The 25,121-nt window shown below is 38.9% G+C and overlaps 1 protein-coding gene across 2 annotated transcripts in view; it reads right to left on the bottom strand.

Moving 5' to 3' along the window:
* Positions 1 to 5,620, bottom strand: part of RFC1 (replication factor C subunit 1) — a 72,871-nt gene extending 67,251 nt beyond the window's left edge. For both annotated transcript variants that reach the window (XM_027970935.3, XM_027970934.3), the window contains exon 1: positions 5,484 to 5,620. In XM_027970935.3, the coding sequence (XP_027826736.1) occupies positions 5,484 to 5,486 (3 nt within the window). In that variant the 5' untranslated portion in view covers positions 5,487 to 5,620. The remainder of the gene's footprint in view (positions 1 to 5,483) is intronic.
* Positions 5,621 to 25,121: the final 19,501 nt, after the last annotated feature.

Genomic DNA, 25,121 nt, shown 5'->3' on the forward strand with positions numbered 1-25,121 from the left:
CTGTACATGGGCTCAACGAGCAAACAAGCTATATCTGCCTACCAAAAATGCAAAGAGAAACCGTATCATACCACTGTGTTCACTCACTTTGAAGAGTACAGGATTTTATGCAAAATAAGCACTGCAGTGCTCTGTGGGGTTGGCTTTACTTCTCTAATTTGAAAATCAGTCAGTTCAGTTGCTCAGTCGTGTCCGACTCATTGCGACCCCATGAGTCGCAGCACGCTAGGCCTCCCTGTCCATCACCAACTCCCGGAGTTCACTCAGACTCGCGTCCATCGAGTCAGTGATGCCATCCAGCCATCTCATCCTGTCATCCCCTTCTCCTCCTGCCCCCAATCCTTCCCACTGTCAGAGTCTTTTCCAATGAGTCAACTCTTCGCATGAGGTGACCAAAGTACTGGAGTTTCAGCTTCAGCATCATTCCCTCCAAGGAAATCCCAGGGCTGATCTCCTTCAGAATGGACTGGTTGGATCTCCTTGCAGTCCAAGGGACTCTCAAGTCTTCTCCAACACCACAGTTCAAAAGCATCAATTCTTCAGTGCTCAGCTTTCTTCACAGTCCAACTCTCACATCCATACATGACCACTGGAAAAACCATACCTTTGACTAGACAGATCTTTATTGGAAAAGTAATGTCTCTGCTTTTGAATATGCTATCTAGGTTGGTCATAACTTTTCTTCCAAGGAGTAAGCATCTTTTCATTTCATGGCTGCAGGCACCATCCGCAGTGATTTTGGAGCCCAAAAAAATAAAGTCTGACACTGTTTCCACTGTTTCCCCATCTATTTCCCATGAATTTGAAAGTAAAGAAATACAAATATTTTTGATTACTATGTTTAATTCATCCACCAAATCCACAAGCAGAAACTGATTATCACCAACACACTTCACAAAATCTATCCAAATGCAAAAATCTTTAGCCTGAAAAACAGTTAAATGCAAAATGATATATCTGACTAAAAGTGTATATTAACAGCAGCACAGAATAGACAAATGAAATTTAATAATTTTAAATTATATTAAAAGCTTATACTTTAAAAACGACAGGTAAGCTGTTGGAATGTAATGCCCTAAGTTTAGGAGAGAGATCCATTCTCACCACTCTTATTCAACACTCTGGTTTTTAAAAAAAAACAAAGCCATTAGGCAAAGCTAAATTATAAAAGGCATACAAGATTGGGCAGAAAGAAGTAAGATTATTTTTATTTGCAGCTGAAATGATCTTAAATAAAGAAAATCCTAAGGAATTTACTAAAATGAAAAACTGTTAGAACTAACTTAAATGAGTTCTACAAGGTTGCATGATACAAGATCAATATATTAAAACCAACTGTATTTCTCTACTTTTCAAAAGAACAAACCAGAAATGAAATTAACAATTCCATCTATAACATCATTAATAAGAACAAAATAGCATCATCAATAAGAACCAAATACTTACAAATAAATTTAACAAAAGTGTTAAATCCATACTCTGAAAACTATAAAATATTATTTAGAAATTAAAGAAGACACAAACAAATGAAAAGGTAGCCGATATCATGGATCAGAAGATATTATGTTGTTAGGATGGCAATACTTTCCAAATTGATTTACAGATTCAATACAATCCCTAACAAAATCCTAGCTGGCTTCTTTGCTGATTCTAAAATTCATATTTTAGAAATTCAAGGGATCCAGAACAAGCAAAACAATCTTGAAAAAGGTCTAAGTTGAAGGACTTACACCTCCCAATGTAAAAATGTACCACAAAGCTACAGTAATAAAATAAGTGCATTACTGGCTTTAGGGAAGACACACAGATCGATGGAATAGAATTCAGTGTCCAGAAAGAAACCTTCACACTTATGGTAAACTGATTTTTGACAAGGGAGCCAAGACAATTCAGTGGGAAAAGAATACTTTGCAAGTGGTGCAGAAACAACTGGAGACCCGCATGCAAAAAAAAAACCTTGGGCCCCCTACTTCACACCATATACAAAAATTAACTCAAAATGGATCAAAGTCCTAAATGTTAAGAGCTAAAATTATAAAACTGTCAGAAGACAACAGAAGCATGACCCTGGATTAGGTAATGGGTTTCTTAGATATGACGCGGAAAGCTCTGAGGAAGTGATGACTGACACTTGAATGAGTGAGAAAAAGGCAGAGTATTCCAAGAGGAGGAAGAGTATCCCAAGGAGAGAAAATAACAAAAATAAAAGCTGAGACAGAACTAGCTTAACACACTCAAAGAACAGACAGATGAGCCTGGAAAGGAAATAAGAGTCTTATAGGTCAAGTACTAGTACAAATGGCAAAAGTTATATTATTAATACAAAACGGTGACAACATTGCTCCAGGGAAGCATTCATGCAGTAAACTTCAGTGTGAAAGGTCTCCCCTAGAATGTGGCAAAGCAGCAGCTTAGATGCATTCTGACCTCTCTCTCATCCCTCAAGTCTCATGCCTGTTTAATTCAAACTTCTGCATATTTTCAATAAATAACTATGGCAGTCAATGAATTAAATATGTTGAAAGTGAAAGTGAAGTCGTGTGGACTCTTTGCGACCCGGTGGACTGTAGCCCTCCAGGCTCCTCCGTCCATGGGATTCTCCAGGCAAGAATACTGCAGTGGGTTGCCATTTCCTTCTCCAGGGGATCTTCCCGACCTAGGGATCAAACCCAGGTCTCCCACATTGCAGGCAGACGCTTTAACCTCTGAGCCACCAGGGCACGTTTTTTTAAATGGCATCTCTCAAGTTTCATTAATGTTTTAAGCAAATAATTAAGTCCTCATAGCAATCGAGGAGAAGGCAATGGCACCCCACTCCAGTACTCTTGCCTGGAAAATCCCATGGGCAGAGGAGCCTGGTGGGCTGCCGTCTATGGGGTTGCACAGAGTCGGACACGACTGAAGCGACTTAGCAGCAGCAGCAGCAATCCAAATCACTTACATGGCTACTTTTTATTCTATTTATTTTCAATTCCTTTAATAGACATTATATTCACATGGTTCAAAAATTCAAAACGGTAAAATGTCTCCCTCCTACCCTGCCTCTCAGACACACATTTCCCAATCTTTGAAGGCAACAGATGTTATCAGTGCCTTGTGTAGCCTTCCCATCTTCAAGCAAATATGTATATATTCTTTTCTCTCCTTTTCTACAATAAACTGGCAGCATATTTTACATACTGTCTGTATCTTTCTTCACTTAATTATTTTGGCAACTGTTCCGTATCAGGGCACACAGATTTCTCTTTTTGATGGTTGCACAGTATTCCATTTTGTAGATACACAATATTTTACACCTTTGATAACTTTTAATTGGAAAAGATTTAAGAAAAAGATGCAGCTCCCAGGGCAAGAGTTGCTAACCTTACATCTATCGAAGGGCCTCAGAAGATATGTGAATCCCCTTAAGTGGTGTATGTATGTCCTTACATATTTCTGTGGGCAGCAAACTTGCATACCATTCACCACATTATCAAAGGGACAGCTGAGAGCCAAACAAAAGTCACAAACTACTATACCATATAACTTATGTGCAGGTGTCTAATAAACATAGGTTGAACAGAATTTTGGTCTAGGATCTGCTCTTTTTTGTACTAAAGAGAGAACTAAACACCAATAAAATCCAAACTTGCTATGTTCTTTATAGAATCTTTTCCCTTTACAAACAGCAAAACCGATCCCTTTGACTCTCACTCTTTTTGAGAAGGGCTTTATTTTTCATCTGCACCCTGAACAGGAGTACTAAGAAGAACCAATTATGTAAAGTACCTGAATGATCAAAAGTTGACTACATAAGCTATCGTTCTCCATAACTGACAACATCAAAGGTATCTCTGATGCCCCTTAAACTCTTTAACGTTCCACACAATCCTTCCTGAGAAATAGAGATCATTAGTTGTGTAGTTGTATGTTTCCTACCACAAGCCAGGGACCAGAACAGAAGCTTTACATTTATTATTTTGTTTAACCTTCAAGACAATCACTCAAGGCAGCTATATTTCTCCCTTTCTACAGTTAAGGAAACATAATTTAAGAAGGTTAAAATTAGGCTATTTACTTGTTCAAAAACCACTTCATCATTAAATGGCAGAGCAATACCAAAACATCGCCTCACTCTTACCTTCAAGACTCCAAGTCTTAAGAATTTTCCACAATTACTATGCAGTGCCTTAAGTCCAAAATGTAATTACTAATTACAGTCATTTTAGGGGGGTGGCATAATGTGGTGGTCTGAAAAACCTAGGTTTTAATTCTAGTTCAACCATTTATTAGTTACATCACAAAGTGTTTTAAACTCTAAAGGCCCCCTTTACCATCTTTAAAACTGGATTGCTGTGAGGTTTAAATCAGAAAAGACATGTAATACAAACAGCCCACATAGCCACCTGAAGATACTTGCTACCTTCCAAAAAAAAAAAAAAATACTTGCTACAAGCTGGCTATTATGCTGTTATCATTATTTCATCCTTCTCTGAGAAGAAACACAAAGGGCTGTAAGGTTTCCCAATCTGGCATAAAATTACACACACACAGCCCAGAATGTGGACACTGTGACAAATATGCTGATTGAAAATAAAATGACTGAAAAAAATGTCTGATTATTAAGTAGACTCCAGCTTAATGCAGCACAATAAACTGTCCTTTACATTAAAATATTTCAAACACACACTAGTATCTACTGCCATTCTAGCATGAATGTTTTGTTTTGACGGCTGCATAATTATTTCACTCTTTATATGGTTTATGCAGATTAGGCACTGAGGGTTTGTTTAAGATTATTTTTAATATCAGGTGACAAGTGATGACAGCTGTCAAATGCACTACAGCTGCTCCTCCCAGGTTTGCCCTCTCTCCTGTAAACCGTATTATCCCTTTAATTTCTATGAACTCATCTGAACAAAATAAAACATCCTCCCCGTGCCCTCGATCGCAAAACGGCTGATGAGCACTTCGCGGAGCTGCTAATGAGGAAAGTACGAAAACTGAAGGCTGAGAAACTTATTCATGAGAGTATTTCGCGGTGCTGTTAAAGACGAAAGTTGAAGGCCTGAAACTTGTTCATCAGAAATGAAGTTTGTTCGACTCTTCTTCTCTGACACTCAAAGCTTGAAATCAACGCGTTCGGCAGGACTCAAACCGAGGTTGGAAGCAACACTTAACAGGAAAAGCAACTTTACTCCTGAGCCCCCCAAATCACCTCATTACTCCTTTCCTTCCTCCCTTCCCCCAACAGTGGGAAAACGTGAAGCTGCCGCGCAGCACCAAGAGCGCTGCGCGCTGGCTGCGGCCGAAAGCTGAAGCCCGCAGTGGAAGGAAAGCTGTGAGCCCGGAGCCCAGCTTGTAGCCCCTTTCGTGCCTTCGTTCCCTTCCGGAGCCACGCATCCCGGTCCTCCCAGACCTTCCATGCCAGGAGAGCCAGGTCCACGCCCTGCCTGCGAACTCTCCCCAGCCCCCCAGCCGCAAAGCCTTTCCCAGGTGCTCACCATTGCAGCCCACGGATGAACGCGCGAGCAAGCAGGCCCGGCCGGCTGGGGGATCCGTTACCGGGACTCGGGATCCATTCGCGCCAACAACTTCTCCCGCGAAGTGGAAGGAGGTCGAGGCAGCGGCGCCCGGTGATGACGTCAGGAGGCGCGCAGCTTCCTTTGGGTCCCGGCGGGAGGCGGGAGGCGCTACGTGAGCCCAGGTGCGGCCCTTGAGACAGCCTGGACGCTGGCGTCGCAAGGAGTGGCGGGACCGTGGCCCGAGCCTTGTTTTGCGCCTTCGACTTTTGGTAGAGGCCCTCAATTGGGGAGGTCTCGAGATGGATGTCCTCCGAGGGCGAGCACGTTTGGAGGTTTCATTGCCCTTCTTAGTGGCTTTAAAATGTTTATATTTTTTAAAAAATGTTTCTATTACCAGCCGCAGTAAGGCAAACATTTTGGGTGTATGTTTCACAAATTACATTTTAACATCTATTCCGAAATTAAAATTTCACCAAACAGTATTTCCCCTGATCTTTTAAATGTTTGACCAATCCAGTTGGTTTTGTTCGCCTACTTTTAAGTGGAGACCCACAGTTTGAAAACACTTTTAGGACAATTTTATACTGTATAATTCCAGAACAAAAAAGATTTTGATAAAATAGTCATTACCACCCACTCCATTTTATAAATGAATAATATAACGCCCAAACAAGCTGCTACTGCTGCTAAGTCGCTTCAGTCATGTCCGACTCTCTGCCACCCCCGTAGACAGCAGCCCACCAGGCTTCCCCGTCCCTGGGATTCTCCAGGCAAGAACACTGGAGTGGATCCCAAACAAGCTAGGGGCCCTAATTGGGAATCTAGGCCTCCAAATTCCCAAACCTACCTCAGCTGCTGCTGAGTATGTCAAAGAACTGTGTTGGAAGCCAAGGCATAAATGAGGTACATCTCCCTAGAAAAACGATGATCCCAAAAGCTTTGGAGTAAACAAGTTTTATATTAATAGATAAGCAATGGCATTTTAGAATAGAATGTGACATTTGCATACAATTTTAAGAGAAAACTTGAGACCTTAAGTAGTTTAATGGGAAGAGCAGTATCTCCAGGTTTGGCCCTAGACTTTCAAATCCTTATCCACCCTCACCCACCCCTTGTTCCACCTTGCATTTTATCACACCCAGTATCTCTGCAATGAAAGATAGCAAAGCCTTCAGGAATGAAACAGAGGTTAAGGTGGGTGGTGAAGTCGCTCAGTAGTGTCCAACTCTTTGCGACTGGTGGACTGTAACCTACTAGGCTTCTCCATCCATGAGATTCTCCAGGCAAGAATACTGGAGTGGATTGCCATTTCCTTCTCCAGGGGATCTTCCCGACCCAGGGATTGAACCCGGGTCTCCCGCATTGCAGGCAGATGCTTTAACCTCTGAGCCAAGATGGGGCTAGTGGTAAAGAACCTGCCTGCCAATGCAGGAGACATAAGAGACTTGGGTTCAATCCCTGGGTCAGGAAGACCCCCTGGAGGAGAGCATGGCAATCCCCTCCAGTATTCTTGCCTGGGAATCCTCATGGACAGAAAAGCTTGGAGGGCTATAGTCTACAGGGTCACAAAGAGTCAGACAGGACTTAAGCAGCTGAGCATGCAAGCACAGAGAGCTCCTATTTATTAACTGCACAGCATAATATGTGCCAGGCAAGCAGCTATGGACTATCCCACTTTAACTCATCTGATACCTACAGTGACACTGGCTACTATTATCATCCACAATTTACAAAGGAGTAAACTACTCTCATGAACAGGGCCTCAGTGCATTGGACCCTCTGATGCCAATATGCCAGGATTCCTAGCCCTGCCACATGCTAATTGTGTAACCATGGGCAAGTCGCTATGCCTCAGTTTCCTCAACTGTTAAACAATGATAATAGTTCTGTGTTCTTCATAGGGTTATTATGAAACTTTTCCTGGATAAGTGAATAATTTTTTTAAATCAGCTATTATTATATTATACAAAGCTAGGTGATATCAAGAGAGATAGTTCCAAAAATGAACATACCTACTCCACAGTTTTGCTTAGGGAAATACTTGATTGGGGAGGAAGGGAATCAAATCTGTTGAGAAATCAATAAAAAAAACTACTCCCCAGAAAAATGTACATGGCAGACACATCACAAAAGATTTTGCGTGTAACTTCAGAGAACCTAAACCAATTTATAGTGTTCATTGTGTTGTAAATAAGCAAATAAGTGAAAGCCGCTCAGTCATGTCTGACTCTTTGTGATTCCATGGACATACAGTCCATGGAATTCTCCAAGCCAGAATACTGGAGTGGGTAGCTGTTCCCTTCTCCCGGGGATCAAACCCAGGTCTCTTGCATTGCAGGCAGATTCTTTACCAGCCGAGCGACCAGAGAGGCCCAAGCAAATAAGATATATATTAAAACATTTACATATCTTTTACATTATACAAGTTTAAACTTTTGCATTTCTTTTTTAGTATTTTGAAGCCTTCCTTGAACTTAAAGTGAAGTGAGTGAAGTTGCTCAGTCGTGTCTGACTCTTTGCAACCCCATGGACTGTAGCCTATCAGGCTCCTCTGTCCATGGGATTTTCCAGGCAAGAGTGCCAGAGTGGATTGCCATTGCCTTCTCCAGGGCATCTTCCCGACCCAGGGATCAAACCCGGGTCTCCCGCATTGCGGGCAGACAGTTTACCGTCTGAGCCACCAGGGAAGCCCTCCTTGAACTTAGGCAAGATTTAAATCAAAAGACTAACTACTAGAAAGATACTGAACTGAATTTGTTGGATTGTTTTCTTTAGGAACATTTACTTGGAACTATCCTATCTCAGAAATGTACCAGATTTGAAATGGCTATATATATTTAATGCTCCTCCCCAAACATGGACTGGCCTGTGACAGATTTGACCAAAGAATATAGTGGAAATGATGCTATGACGGTTCCAAGTAAAGCTTCCTAATAAAGCTTTTAGAGGACCAGCAGCTCCCATCTTGCTCTGTTGGAACTTTGAGCCACCATGTAAAGCAGGAGGAGGGCCAGTTGAGTCCAGGCTTACAACCGTCTCCACCAGCTAACAGGCTTATCAGTGAAACCATCTTCAACACACCATACCAGCTGCTGGTGGAATTCCACTAAATGACCCCATCAACACTATGTGGAGCAGAAAAACCACCTAGTCAAGTCTTGCTTAAATTCTCTGACCAACAGTAATGTGAGCATAATAAAATGATTGTTCTTTTAGGGTACTAAGTTTAGGGTAGTTTGTTGTAAAATAATAGATAACCAGAACAGCAATGTTTTAAAGAAACCAAAAGATAACCAAAAAATAAGCAGGAACAAAATACTCAGGCTTATTTTCTCCACTGTGGTGCTTTTTTTACTGATGCATCATTCAACAAATATTTATTGAGCATCTACTGTGTGTCAGCACATTTTATGTACATGCTGGGAAACCATAGCAAACAAGACAGACAGTCCCAGCTTTTCTGAAGTCTATTTTTGAGGAAATGATAAAAATAAGTAGACAAAAATAAAATCTGTACTTTTAGATATGGGTAAGTGCTATAAAGAAATCATAAGATTTGAAGCCTAAAGAGTGCTACGATCCTATTATTCTTGGTTGGTGGTTTAGTTGCTAAGACGTGTCCAGCTCTTTGCCACTGCGCAGACTATAACCCACCAGGCTCCTCTGTCCATGGGATTTCCCAGGCAAGAATACTGAACTGGGTTGCCATTTCCTTCCCCATCCAGGAATTGAGCCTGGATCTCCTGCACGGCAGGTGTATTCTTTACCAACTGAGCCACCTTTGTATTTTATGACCAAAAAAAGAAATTGCTAAGTGTTTTGTGGCAAAATATGATATACATTTGTTTTGCATGGTAGAGAAATCTGAAAAGTGCTAAAAAGATGATCAAATGTGATTTTTTTAAAATGTGTCTATAGGAGAGCAGCAGAGTTCCCTGTTAAGTTTACTTCTCCATGATAGCTGCATCTGGATTTTAACCCTTACAGGGCACTATTCTATAATAGTTTGAATTTTTTCCAAGCAAAAGGCCAGCCTGTGTGCACCTTCCATCTCTATGTGGTCTTTCTTCAACAATGAAAATAAAATGACAATAGGTCATAACTACTCCCATCTCTCACTATTAACTGAAAGACTATAATAATGCATCTCCAGGAAACTGAGAGTGCGCAAAAAAGTATACAACGAACTAGGGCTAGTGATTTTTAGACAGTTTTTCTAGAGAGGCCCAGAAAAGTCATTTATCACTGATGTAAAACATTAGCCAACACAGATTGGCTAATGTTTTCTTGAAGGTATTTTCACCAAAACTATTTCCTCATGTTTTCCTTGGTCATGCTTTCCTTAGTTGAGCTCTTCTTAGTATAAATGTTTCTAAAACTAGCTGATGAATAAATAAGACTAATAATTAACTGGTAGAATAACACCAGTAACAGATAATATAGCAATTAGATCAATGCTGCAGTTTCCAGAATTAGGGGTATCTATCTAGAAGCCTAAAATATTTTTTAAAAATTCTTTGCTTTTAATAATGGTTTGAGACATATCACAGAGAAGACCCATTTTAAGGGATATATTATATATTGGATGTGATCATCTGATACTGACTGGCCTTGTCTTAGTTCTTAAAAGAAAAAGCTTCAAGGAAAGCTTTGTAGAGAAAGTCAGTTTTGTGAAAGGTAGGGCTCTCTTTCCCTCTTCCATTTAGGGATATATCACCTGTAGAAGAATTGCTGACATTCCATGGAGAACTCTTTACTTCAAAAGTAAGAATATTGACAGTAACATCTCTGTTAATATATTTCTAAATCTGTGAATAGTTTGGATTATGAGAATAAAAATTGGCTCTCTTTCCATAATGTATGTGAATACTCGGTCATGTCTGACTCTTTGTGACTCCGTGGACTGGAGCCTGCCAGGCTCCACTGTTGATGGAATTTTCCAGGCAAGAATACTGGAGCAGGTTGCCACTTCCTACTCCAGGGGATCTTCCTGACCCAAGGATCGAACCTGTGTCTCTTGAGCCTTCTATGTCCACACCTCCTATGCCTCCTCCATTGGCAGGAAGATTCTTTACCACTGCCACCACCTGGGAAACCTCCATTGCCCTCTTGAAAATGAATCAAAAGCTATGTATTAGTTAGGAAGTGCATAACTTGAATTTTGGTTAACCTTTATAATCTTACTATCTACTGCCATACATAAGTGAAAAACAATTGCAAAGGCAATCTAAATTAGTGTTAATGTCTGTGTCTTAGTTAAATCATCTATGTAATAAGATATAACCTTTAGAGTCACTCAGAAATGCTTTTCAAAAGCACAATAGTTACATTGTCTTTCACTTAGACATTTATAAGTCAGCAGAAATCAATCGAGTTTTCACTGTGCAACAACAAATGTGACTTTCTGCCCTCTGGATAAACATTAGCACGTCCTGCTTTGCTAGGATTTATTGGAACATTTTCCTTGTAGAAAGCCGTCCGATAGGCAGCTTGTCCTTTTCTAGGTTTGTGATGCCTGCAGAGATCCAGATCGGTGATGTTGACCTTATAATCCATTTATGAACATAATCATTAAGTCATAATCTGTCACCATTAAAGTGGACATATTCTAACTTAGGAAATTAGGTAGTAACTAGGTCATTTATCTTAATTCTTGGATGATATCTTCTTAATGTGATTATGCTTGAGTAATCCAAATTTATATAAACTTGCCTGATAATATCTTACAAATAATAAAAAAAGTTTGTTCCATTAATAAATCAATATCTTCCCTTACGTTAGCAGAAAGTTGCATTTAAAATAGTAAATTTAACAAAAAGCATATAATTTTACTTCTGGCATATATATTTGATTATATAAATAAAATGTATCTCAAATTATGAATTAAATCCCTAAAATATTCATCTGCAGGACTTCCCTGGAGGTCCAGTTGTTAAGACTCCGTGCTTTCACTGTAGCAGGCACCGGTTTGATCCCTAGTGGGGGAACTAAGATCCTGCATGCCACGTGGGGCAAAAAAAAAAAAAATAAAATATGCATTGGCAATGTTAAAGTTGTTTATAGACAGAACAACGGGAATGTGAACCATATTTTGTAGTGAGAGTAGATTTTACAATTAAGATAGCCTTTCATTCTCCAAGTCCTACAAATCAAAGTAGTTCTAGAACTTTTGTTGTTTCATGGGAATAATGTGAGGATATATAATAATCATACAACAAATAAAGGAAATTACCAGATATAGGGGTTCCCAGGTGGTGCTACTGGTAAAGAACCTGCCTACTAATGCAGGAAACTTAAGAGATGCAGGTTCAGTCCCTGGGTTGGGAAGATCCCCTGGAGGAGGGCATGGAACCCACTCCAGTATTCTTGCCTGGAGAACCTCTATGGACAGAGAAGCCTGGTGAGCTACGATCCTAGTGTTGCAAACAGTCAGACACGACTGAAGTGACTTAGCATGCCCACATGCACACTAAAGAATGATCACATACTTGGATATTATAGAAGTTTAAGACTCTTGAGAATCTGAGTTTCTATGATAAGATACACCCAGAATTGTTGTGCATATTTCAACAAAGTTTGCAATGAAAATATTTTTGAACTTCCAGGGAAGTCTCAATGTGCAGTTTAAGTAGAATTGAATGTACTCACTGTTTATACAGAGTAGTGTATACTAGAGGGTGAAAAATATCTTGTAAATGAACACAAGCTGAATAGAAAAGACACATGAAAAAGGAATTCCAATAAATTTACATCTTTCGTAAAATATACAGCAAAATCTTAGTCAGATGAAGTCTGATTCATTGCCACAGAAAGAATATTAACAATAATTTTAAGATATCTATTTAAACTGCTAGTTCCTATAGAGTTAACTTTGCTTTAAGAGAAAGTCAAGTGGTTTGTACTCTATGTTTCTAAATATTACACCTGGTTTGATCTTTACATAAATATTATCATTAGCTCTGAATTAACACTACATAGCATATCTCTAACACCTGGGATTTCCTAGACATTTTTGAGATGTTTAGCTTGATCTAAAAAATATTATTTTCAAAACCTAAAGCAGAGACATTACTTTGCCGACTAAGGTCTGTCTAATCAAGGCTATGGTTTTTCCTATGGTCATGTATGGATGTGAGAGTTGGACTGTGAAGAACGCTGAGTGCCGAAAAATTGATGCTTTTGAACTGTGGTGTTGGAGAAGACTCTTGAGAGTCCCTTGGACTGCAAGGAGATCCAACCAGTCCATTCTGAAGGAGATCAGCCCTGGGATTTCTTTGGAAGGAATGATGCTAAAGCTGAAGCTCCAGTACTTTGGCCACCTCATGCGAAGAGTTGACTCATTGGAAAAGACTCTGATGCTGGGAGGGATGGGGGACAGGAGGAGAAGGGGACAACAGAGGATGAGATGGCTGGATGGCATCACTGGCTCAATGGACGTGAGTCTGAGTGAACTCCGGGAGTTGGTGATGGACAGGGAGGCCTGGCGTGCTGCGATTCATGGGGTCGCAAAGAGTCGGACACAACTGAGTGACTGAACTGAACTGAACTGGACTGAACATTACCATATGTTGAAACCCATTACAAAAGTTGAATTTCACCTCTTTAACCTTCTTCTACTTGTGCGCATAATCTAAATCTGATCATGAGAAAATATCAGACAGACCAAAACTGAAAGACCTTCTATAAATTAACTAACCAGGATTCAGCAACAGTCTTTCAAGGTCATGAAAAACAAAGAAAGATGGAGAAACTGTCACAGATTGGAGAGGACTAAAATTACACAGTAAATAAATGCAATGTGGAATAATGGACAAAAAGGAGATTAGGAGGAAATAGGTTAAATTTTAATAAGATATGTAGTTTAGTAAATAGTAGCATAGCATAGTATCCCCATTTTGATCATTGCAAGTGATTATGTAAGTTAACATGAAGCAGAACTGAATGAAAGATGTGTGTGAACTCTCTGTACTCTTTTAGCCACTTTCCTATAACTTTTTTCTATTAAAAAAAGAAGACCCTAAAGTGGATAGTTGTACCATGAAACACACAGGACTGTCGAAGATAGGAAGCAAGACTTTGTTTTTTGAATATGTTAAGTCTGAGATGTCTTTAGACTTGGGATGAAAGAAATAGTCACAGCAAAGAAATCAGAAAATTTGTATTTATGTCCAAGTATTTGTATACATGTCCAGGTAACATGGCTATGAAGCTTAATAACATTTTTAAGAAGCATCCTCTGTTTTAAAAAAAACTTGGGAATATAATTAATAAATTATCGATAACCTTATATCTTAAATCTCTATGATTTCAGCAAAGCATTTCTTCATGAGAATAATTTCTTAATGAAACACTTCCTTTACTTGGTTTCAAGGACATCTGGTCTCCTGGTTTTCTTTCTTCCTCAACAGCCACTCCTCAGATTCTTATGTTCATTGCTCCTAATTTTCCTTTCCTTTTAATATTTGATTGCTCTAGGGCTTGCTCTGTGCTCACTGCCTGGTAATTTTATCCAATCTCATAGCCTAACATACTACATGAATACTGACATTTCCAATTTTCTATCAGCTGCTGAATTTTCCTATAAACTTCAGACTTCTATATCCATTTTCCAACTTCACATCTCCACTAATAGATATATCAAAGTTAATCTGTCCAAAACTAAACTCCTGATCTTCCCTCATAAACCTGTGTCTCAACTGATGGCATCCTACCATTTGCACTGGAAAAGAGAGAGCGAGGAGCCCCCAGGTGGCAGCTGTGCCCCAGGTGTAGTGAGAGGGCGTGCAGTCTGGACTGTAGCAGTTGTCATGCAGGAGACAGGCAGATCACGGGCTGTCATCACTGTGCCCTCTGAGCAAAGCTACTGGGGCATTCACTCCAGGACAGGAGGGAATAAACCAGGAAAAATGAAAGAACGAGATTCATATAATGGAATTGAAACCATGAAAAGGTAAAGGAATTCCTAAGTTGTCAGCAAAGAGAAGTCCCAAAATGACAAATAGGCAGAAAGGAACAGGCCCAGAGCATCAGTAGATGGAGGGGAACAAAGGTCTTCGGGAGGAGTAATCTGAGAAAAAGGATTGAAACTAATAATAGAGATCGACCTCGGAACCAAGAGCTATTGGTAGGTGTGGGAATTTGACGATAGCTACAGACAACTAAGCAAGTGAAAAGCAAAGCAATTATTAAACTGTAATAAAAACAAAAAGGAAGAGAGAGAACATAATCATAGTATACTACAATACTCAGCAATGAATAATATTTGTGTAAAAAATAATGTAATGTATCAATTTTACCAAAAAAGTAAAAATTTTTAACCAACAAAAAATGGTGACATAAGAAACCAAAATCTTTATCTACTGTGGAAGGGTATCAATAGTCTAAAATTAATGAACTGAAGGATAACAACCATACCTGACTATTATGCAAGGTTCAAATGTGGTAATATACAAATTCTAGAAGAACAGCTACAGAGTTGAAAGTAGGGGAGGGGACAGGGGAGTAGTTCAGTTCAGTCGCTCAGTCATATCCGACTCTTTGCGACCCCAGGGACTGCAGCATGCCAGGCCTCCCTTTCACCAACTCCCAGAGTTTACTCAAACTTATGTCCATTGAGTCAATGATGCCATCCAACCATCTCATCTTCTGTCATCCCCTTCTCCTCCTTCAATCTTTCCCAGCATCACGGTTTTTTCAAATGAGTCCGTTTATAAAAATAAAAATTAATTTTAAGAAAATCATACATGAAAAGCAAAATTACAAAAGTACTAAAAATATATGAGAATACCTTTATAATTTTGGACTGGGGACTGCTTCCCTAGCCCAGAAACCCAAAAGGAAATTAATAATTTGATTACAGAAAGTGAAAACCATTTTCACATGTAAATATATTAAAGCAGAGTTCAGTAATATTCTGAAATTGATTGTGGAGATGGTTGCCCAACTCTGAATACCCTAAAAACTATAGAACTGTATATCTTTAGTGGATGATTGCATGGTATGGAGATTATATCTCAATAAAGCTGTTTTTTAAAAGAGTTAAGAGAGAAATTGTTGGGAGAAAGTATTTGCAACATATATATCCGGCAAGGGATTTAATGCTTTATATATAATTAGCATGCATGCATGCTAAGCCACTTCGGTTGTGTCTGACTCTTTGTGACCCTATGGACTGTAGCTTGCCAGGCTCGTGTGTGTATGTGTGTGTGTATGTGTGTGTGTAAGGATACACTCCAAATATTAAGTGAGGACTTCAACTTTTTGCTCCATATTCTTTTATTCTCTTTTAAAACCAACCTTATTAATTTGTTTCTAGTATCTTAAAGAATATGAATTCTAAAAAGAAACAGAAGTCAGGTGTCTATTCAGATATACTGAATCAGTCTCCAGGGGATGGAGACTTGAGCACATGTATTTTTTAAAACTTAAGAGGTGAGTTTGATGTGCAGCAAAAATTGAGACTGTGGCAAACAGTATGGAAATCCCTCAAAAAATTTAACATAGAAGGGCCATGTGATCCAGCAGTTCTCCTTTTGTGTGTATAGTCCAAAGAATTGAAAGCAGGGACTCTAATAAATTTATTTATTTATTTTAAATATCCATTTATTTAGCTTGCTGGGTCTTAGTTGCAGCATACGGGATCTTTTTGGTTACAGCATGCAAATTATTTGCTGTGGCATGTGGAATTCAGTTCCCCAACCAGGAATTGAACCCAGGCCCCCAGCATTGGGAGCCCAGAGTCTTAGGCACTGGGCCACCAGGGGAATAATGCTGTTCATAGTAGCATTATTCACAACAGCCAAAAGGTAGAAACAACCCAATGTTCATCAATAAATGAATGGATAAAATGTGATATAGCCATGCAATGGAATATTATTTGACCTCTTCCCTGATAGCTCAGTTGGTAAAGAATCTGCCTGCAGTGCGGGAGACCTTGGTTCGATTCCTGGGTTGGGAAGATCCCCTGGAGAAGGGGTAGGCTACCCACTCCTGTGTTCTTGGGCTTCCTTTGTGGCTCAGTTGGTAAAGAATCTGCCTGCAATGCAGGAGACCTGGGTTGAATCCCTGGGTTGGGAAGATCCCCTGGAGAAGGGAAAGGCTACCCACTCCGGTATTCTGGCCTGGAGAATTTCATGGACAGCCTATGGGATCACAAAGAGTTGGACACAACTGAGCGACTTTCACTTTCACTTTCAGAAGGGAATTAAGTTCCGACACATGCTACAAATGGATGAACCATTATGAAAATACAATGCTAAATGAAATAAGTCAAACACAAAAGAATAAGTATTGTATTATTTTATTTATATGAAATACCTGGAGAAGTCAAATTCATATAGATGCAGAAAGTAGATTGGTGATTGCTAGGGGCTGAGGAAAGGGGGAAATGAGGAGTCATTGTTTAATGGGTACAGAGTTTCAGTTTGGGGAGATGAAAGACGTCTGGAGATGGATGGTGATGGTGGCACAACAATATGACTGTACTTAATGCCACTGAACTGTACACCTAAAAACAGTTACATGGTAAATTCCATGTATATTTTATCACAATAAAAATGTTTTAAAGATTTGCAAAAAACTACTTTTTCACTTCTTGTGTGATACATCTCCATTTATTTCTAAAGTTTCAACCACTGTTTACGCACTGATAGGGCCCACATTTATACTTTCAGAAAAAGATCTTTCCTCAAACTTTAGTCTCAAATAGCTAACTGGACACCAGATATCTCATACCTCAAACTCAAAATGTTAAGAATACTATCTTCTCTTCAAAATCCTGTGTTCTCACTTTTAACCAGTTGCCCAAGTCAGAAACCTGGGTCACCACTGGCTCCTTTCTCTTCTAAACTCTGTCTCAATATCCAGTTGATTATCAAAGCCTGTTGGTATTATCTTCTAACTAGTTCTTTAACTCATCTCTTTCTCTCCATCTTACCCTGCTACATACTATGTTTTGTTCAAGCCAGATCATTTTTCAGATTAACAGACGAGCCTTTTAACCAATCTCCATGCCTCTAGTATTACCCACTCCCTGCCAGACTGATTCTCCTAGAGTGAAGATCTGATCAGGGCCCTCCCTGTGGCAGAGGATGCTGGCTAAATACCAAAACGTGTGCTCTCCCATCCACAGCATTGAGTAGAGAGTAGAGTCGGGACAGAAGTGGTGGAGAGGTGAAGAATCTGCCTGCCAATACTGGAGATGAAAGAGACGCAGGTTCGGTTCTGGGTTGGGAAGATACCCTGAAGTAGGAAATGACAACCCACTCCAGGACTCTTGTCTGGAAAATTCCATGGACAGAGGAGCCTGGCGGGCTACAGTGCATGGGGTCACAAAGAGTCGGACGTGACTGAGCATGCAAGAGCACCAGAGAATATTGCCCAGTTCACCCTGCCTCTAGAAGTGGCCACAGGACTAGTTTTCTCCACTGCAATGTATTAGAAACTGTATACATCACTTCCAGGCCAAAGCTTGTCAGGTTTCCACTTTCACCAACTGAGTGCAGTAGGTGAGGCCCCCGCGAGGCCTTAGGGGCAACTGACCATACGCATAAGCAGTCTGGATCTCTGAATCACTGTAAAGAGCCACCTGACAACTTGGAACTCCTTCTTCAGACAAATGTGTGGCAGATGACCTTCTGTGTGGGCCTTAACTTTGTATTTCTGGGTCTGTCTATACAGTATTACCCTACCTTACATACTTGCTTAAAATATTTTCAATGGCTGCCTATTTCTCTCAAGGTAAAGGCCAAATTCCAGCAACATGGGTCATGAACTTCTTCATTACCTGGTCCCTGCCAATCTCTGCAAATCATTTCTTGCCATTTCCCTCTAACTCTTAGGACCCGGGGGTCCTAAACGACTTGCCAAACGTTTCCATTCCTGGGACTTTAAATATGCTCCTCCATCTACATGGGATAGCTCTTCTCCCTCCTCCCCTCCTCCTTCTGGCTAAATCTTGTCATTCATTCTTCATTTTTTAAGAAAAAAGTAAGAGTTTTCAGGCATCTCCACTCAGCCTTCCACTTACATACACACACATGTACACACACACACAGACTCACAATGCTGGATTATATACGACTCCTATGTGCTTCAATGCTTCCCAGATGGCGCTAGTGGTGAAGAAGCCAGCTGCCGATGCAGGAGATGCAAGACATGTGGATTCCATCCCCGGGTTGGGATGATCCCTTGGAGTAGGAAGTGGCACACCATTCAAGTATTCTTGCCTGGAAAACTCCATGGACAGAGGAGCCTGGTGGGCTATAGTCCATGGGACTGCAAAGAGTCAGACACAACTGAGTGAGCACAGATGTGCTTCTATAAGATTTGAATCTGTGAACTGAATCAGTGAAAACTGTGACATCTTCAGTTTTAAATTCCAACCTCCAACAAAATGCTTGACCATAGGAGATACTCAATAAAGATTTGTTGAATGAAAATAGATGAATGATTAAATGATGAATTCTGGCTTCTAATATCTTGGTCTCAAAGCCCTCATCTATCAAATAAAGGGTTGATCCAGATCTCTAAAGACCCATTCAACTATAAAATTCTGTCATTTGTACAAAGCATTATGAAGTGGTGCTTTGAATGTAGAATTCCTAGAGTGTATAGATCTGCCCCACTCACCTGGTACTTGGCAGACACTATCTAAATTCTTAGACATTTTATGTTTTTTATTCTTTTTTTCCTTGACTAAACTGTAAACTCTTTGAGGGCAGGGATGTATATAGTCCTCTCCTAGCACCTAAGATGGATCCTTTTACGAGCAAAATATTCAAAAAATATTTGATAGTTGTTTACAAAAAAAGAAGCTCCTAGTCTTGATTCACTAAGCCATGAGAAATACTTCATAAATTCATAATCTATTTTTGTAAATATTTGGAAATTTTTGATTCAGTATTGAGTCATTGTCATCATAAAATTTATTCATCTATTTTTCCCTTTTATTCTTTAAAAATGCCAAGACATGGAAGCAACCTAAGTGCCCATCAACAGATAAATGTATAAATGGACAAAAAAGATGTGGGGTGTGTGTGTGTGTGTGTATATATATATATATATATATATATATACATATATATATATAAGTAATATGAAAGTGAAAGAGGAGAGTGAAAAAGCTGGCTTAAAATTCAACATTCAAAAAACAAAGATCATGGCATCCAGTCCCATCACTTCATGGCAAATAGATGGGGGGAAAATGGAAACAGTGAAAGACTTTATTTTCTTGAGCTCCAAAATCACTTCAGTTTGTGACTGCAGCCATGAAATTAAAAGACGCTTACTCCTTGGAAGAAAAGCTATGACCAACCTAGACAGCATATTAAAAGGCAAAGACATTACTTTGCCGACTAAGGTCCGTCTAGTCTAGTCTTTTTTCCAGTTGTCATGTATGGATGTGAGAGTTGGACCATAAAGTAAGCTGAGCACCAAAGAACTGATGCTTTTGAACTGTGGTGTTAGAGAAGACTCTTGAGAGTCCCTTGGACTGCAAGGAGATCAAACCAGTCCATCCTACAGAAAATCAGTCCTGAATATTCTTCAGAAGGACTGATGCTGAAGCTCCAATACTTTGGCCACCTGATATGAAGAACTGACTCATTGGAAAAGATCTTGATGCTGGGAAAGATTGAAGGCAGGAGAAGAAGGGAATGATAGAGGATGAGATGGTTGGATGGCATCACTGATTCAATAGACATGAGTTTGAGCAAGCTCTGGGAGCTGGTGATGGACAGGGAAGCCTGATGTGCTGCAGTCAGTGGGGCCACAAAGAGTTGGCATGACTGAGCGACTGAACTGAATTGAATGAGTAATATAGTGGAATATTACTCTGCCATGAAAAGGAATGAAATATTACCATTTGCAGGAACACAAGAGGATCTAGAGATCATCATACCGTATGCTATCACTTATTTGTAGAATCTAAAATATGACGCAACAAGCTTATTTACAAAACGGAAACAGACTCAGAGACGTAGAAAACAAACCTATGGTTACCAAAGTGAACAGGGGTGGGACACACATCACTGTATACCACTATATATAAAGTAGATAAACAACAAAGATTTACATTTTAGCACAGGAAACTATATTCAATATAGTCTAATAATCTGTAATGAAAAGAATCTGAAGTTGTACACCTAAAACTAACACAATATTGTAAATCAACTATAGTTAATTTAACAAATTAACTTAAAAAATGCTCAGTATACATTTCAAAACCTAGTCTTTGTCAACAAACTATTTTTTAATTAATACTTTTTCGTGAGCAATTATAGTTACAAAGTTTCCATAAATTCCTTCACTCCTTTCCCCGACATTTTCCCCATATTTAACATCTTGCTTTAGTGTGGTATATTTATTTTAATTGATAACCTAATATTGATATATTATTACTAACTAAAGTTTATAGTCTATAGTAAGATTCACTGTTTATGTTGTAAATTCTATAGGTTTTGATTAATGGGCTCAACATTACAGGAGCCTCCAGAATATTTATTTCACTGCCCTAAAAATCCCCTCACCTATTCATGCTTTCCTCTCCCCAGTACCTGGCAACCAATAGTCTTTTTACAGCTTATCATATAGTTTGAATCATACAGTATGTAGCCATTTCAGATTCATTCCTTTCACTTAGTAATGTGTATTTAAGGCTCCTCTATGTCTTTTCCTGGCTTGATAGCTCATTTCCTATCACTGAATAATATTCCATTTACCACAGCTTTGTTTACCATTCACCTATTGAATGGCATTGCTTTCAATTTTGGGCAATTATGGATAAAGCTTCTATAAACATTTATATGCATGTTTTTGTGTGGACATAAATTTTTAATTCATTTGGGGAAATACCAAGAAATGGTATGATATGATATATTACCGAATGCAATATGGTAAAAAATGTGGGTGGTTGTTGCTATTGTTGTTTAGTTGCTAAGTCATGTCCGACTCTTGCGACCCCGTGGACTACAACCCACCACACTTCTCTGTCCATGGGATTTCCCAGGCAAGAATACCAGAATGGGTTGCCATTTCCTTCTTTAGAAGATCTTTCTGATCCAAAGATCAAACCCATGTCTCCTGCACTGCAGGCAGATTTATGACCAACGAACCAGGGAAGCCAAAAATGTGGGTATTTTCTTATAATTCTAAGTATTGGTTATAGCTTTTATTACATCATTATAATCATACTGATTATTCATTTTATTATCTGAATTTTTTTCAGTTTTTTTTATCTTTAATATTTTAATGTTACTACATATTCTTTGAAAATGTTAATAATAAACATTTCATCAAATGGACATTTCATGCTTTAGGTAATTATTCCCCTATGAATGAATCTTTAAATTATTTCTAATTTCCCTCTGTCATAAATAATGCTGCTACAAAAATATTTGCACACACAGCACTTTATATATTTTTAATTAATTTATTATACATCAGAGATCACTGGATTAAAAGATAGAATAAAATCTAAGATTCACAATATATTAAAAATTGTTTTCCATGAGTATTGTACAAATTTATATTCTGATCAGCAATGTCTTACAATCTCATTAATGTTGATTTTTGTTACTTACATATATTTTTGATAATTTGTATAGTAATTTTTGTAAGTGCTTTTAATTACCAGTCATTAAAATGTTTTCATTAGCTACACAGTTACAGTTTCCTCTCATACATTTTTTACTCATGTAGTTTACCCATTTATTTATTTTTCTTATTCATTTGCAATGAATTACTTATATAATAAAAAGTTGGCCATTACCTTTCTAGATTTGCTCATTTTTCAAGTTTGTTATTAGCTTTTCAATTTTTTATTTTTTCAAATATTTTAATTACAAATTATGTATGCTCAAATATATATATCATCCTATAAACCATATATTTATATAATTTCATTTTTACTTCTGTTTCCTTCTAGATTTCTGTGGCACCATGTGGCTCATGGGATCTTAGTTCCACAACCAAGGATTGAACCTGAGCCCTCAGCAATGAAAGTGCAGAGTCCTAACCACTGGACTACCAGGAAATTCCCTATGTATACATATTTTTTATTGTGGTAGAATACACATAACATAAAATTTACCATCTTAAATTTCTGTGGCTGTATATTTTTGAAATAAATATATTTATGAGGTTCTGAATTATTACATTTAAAAAATTTTAGTGATCATTTCATAATATATATATATCAAATCATTATTTGTACACCTTAAACTAAAACAATGTTATATATCAATTGTGTGCATATGTGCTCAGTTGCTCACTCATACCTGACTCTTTGCAGCACTTTGAACTGTATCCCACCAGGCTCCTCTGTCCATGGAATTTCCCAGGCAAGAACACTGGAGTGGGTTGCCATTTCCTCCTCCAGGGGATCTTCCCCATCCAGGGATCAAACCTGCATCTCCTGCATCTCTTCCATTGGCAGGTGGGTTCTTTACCACTGCGTCATATGGGAAGCCCTATATGTCAATTTTGTCTCACTAGACCTAGGAAATTTTAATTTTAAAATAGGGAACTAATTGCATCAACTCCATTCATTTAACAGACAATGATTAAGCATTTACTCTGATAAGATAAAAATTTAAATAAGAGATATTCTTACAGTCTAGTAAGAGAGACAAACAGTTCTGGGATTATATGATAAATGCAGTGATAGAGGTATGCATAGTATATCATTGCTACATTCCTTCATTCAACACAAGTTTAGGCCCTGGATATTCAATAGGGAACCAAACAGTAATGCTCTTGTTTTTAAGACAGAGATTACAGTCAAACAAAAGATACAGATAAATGTAGTGTATGTTAAGTGTCGTAACAGTGAAAACATGGGCTGCCATGGGAACACAGAGAATATTCATTTAAATCAAATCAGAGTGGCTATTTTTCCTCCTGACCTGCCTGAGGATCAACCTCCATCATGAATGTCACTGTAACCATCTGGACCAGGAAGTTCATGACCAAACTGCTGCCTCAGTAGAAACAAATGTCCTTCGCCCTGGGGACACAGCAGTGCCTAAGACAGAAAGTCAGGAAAAACTAGCTAAAATGTATAAAACCACACCAGATGTCATCTTGGTATTTGGATTAAGAACCAATTTTATGGTGACAAGGCAATTGATTTACAATTCTTTAGATTACATCCCCAAAAATGAACCCAGACACAGACTTGCAAGATGTGGCCTGTATGAAAAGAAGCAAACCTCAAGAAAACAGCCAAAGGAATGCAAGCACAGAATGAAGCTGGGACTGTAAGGCCAATGGTGACACTGGCAAAAAGCAAGCTGGAGCCTGGACAACAGGTGGAGTAGGTTCTGCAGATGGAGTGATTTTACCTGCAGTGACTGAAGATTTTTTTCAGGAGAGGGCCAATAAACTAAAACCTTCTTAAAATCTAAATTTAAAAATAAATAAAATAAGGAGGTGACGAGTCCACCTGCCAATGCAGGTGGGTACAGATTCAATCCCTGATCTAGGAAGATCCCACATGCCGCAGAGCAAATAAGCCTGTGCGCCACAGCTACTGAAGCCTGTGCACTGGACAGCCTGTGCTCCACACCAAAAGAAGCTACTCCAGTGAGAAGCCTGTGCGCTGCAACTGGAGGGCAGTCCCTGCTCGCCTCTACTAGAGAAAAGCCCTAGCAACAGCAAAGACCCAGCACAGCCAAAAACAAATTAATAAACAAAATAATTTTTAAAAATAAAATCAATGGGGGAGTCAGAAAGGCTTTCCAGAAGACGTACTGAAGTTTTGCAGAACGGGTAGACCAGAGCTAACTGAGGTGGGGAGAGCACATCTATGCAGAGAGCACACAGACCAAGGCACAGGGGTAGGGGCAATGGGTGTGTGCAGAGCTCATTAAAGGCTGTTATAGCTGCAGAGAAGACGGTTGCGTGTGGTTCAGATCGTGTGGTTAATGGTTGAGAAATGAAGGTAAACATGTAGGCAGGAGCCAGAACTTAGTGTCTTCTATGCTAAATCCTTGCACCAATTTTTGAATAATCATCACTTTTCACATAGAAATAAGAATGATGTTCATTGAGCACTTACTATGTGTCAGTGTCTATTCAAAGTGCTTTACATGTATTATCTCACAATAATTCAGGTAGCTGATACTATTATTATGCCTTATTGTACATGAAAAGAAACTGAGGTGCAGGAAGCTGAAAAACTTGTCCTCAGCCACACAACCGTTAAACTCAGGCAGTCTAACTGTAGAGGCCAAACCATTAACCGTTCTGCCTCTCACTAGTATGTGATGCTTCAAATTTTTAAAATTTTAATTAATGACCAAATAACCAAGGTCACTTGGAGGCTATAGGTTCTGTACAATACTTATTTCTATTTATTCTTATTCCAGACAATGCTCCTTAAATTTTTCTTTATGTTTTCATATCTACAGGCAGTACACAGCATCACTATTTTCTTTTTCAGTGGGTTTTTTTTTTTGCAATTATTGTGTATTTATTCTTTAAGTGAATTTCCACAATAATTTTGTTGAACTAAAACTTGGGATCAGAGGACTTTGGTTAAAAGTGCATTAAATGTATAAATTAAGTTGGAAATTATTCAGTGTTTCCACCCAGAAAGTGCTGTATATTTCTTCCTTC

The sequence above is a fragment of the Ovis aries genome, chromosome 6 (genome assembly GCF_016772045.2).
Source record: "Ovis aries strain OAR_USU_Benz2616 breed Rambouillet chromosome 6, ARS-UI_Ramb_v3.0, whole genome shotgun sequence".
Taxonomy (NCBI): domain Eukaryota; kingdom Metazoa; phylum Chordata; class Mammalia; order Artiodactyla; family Bovidae; genus Ovis; species Ovis aries.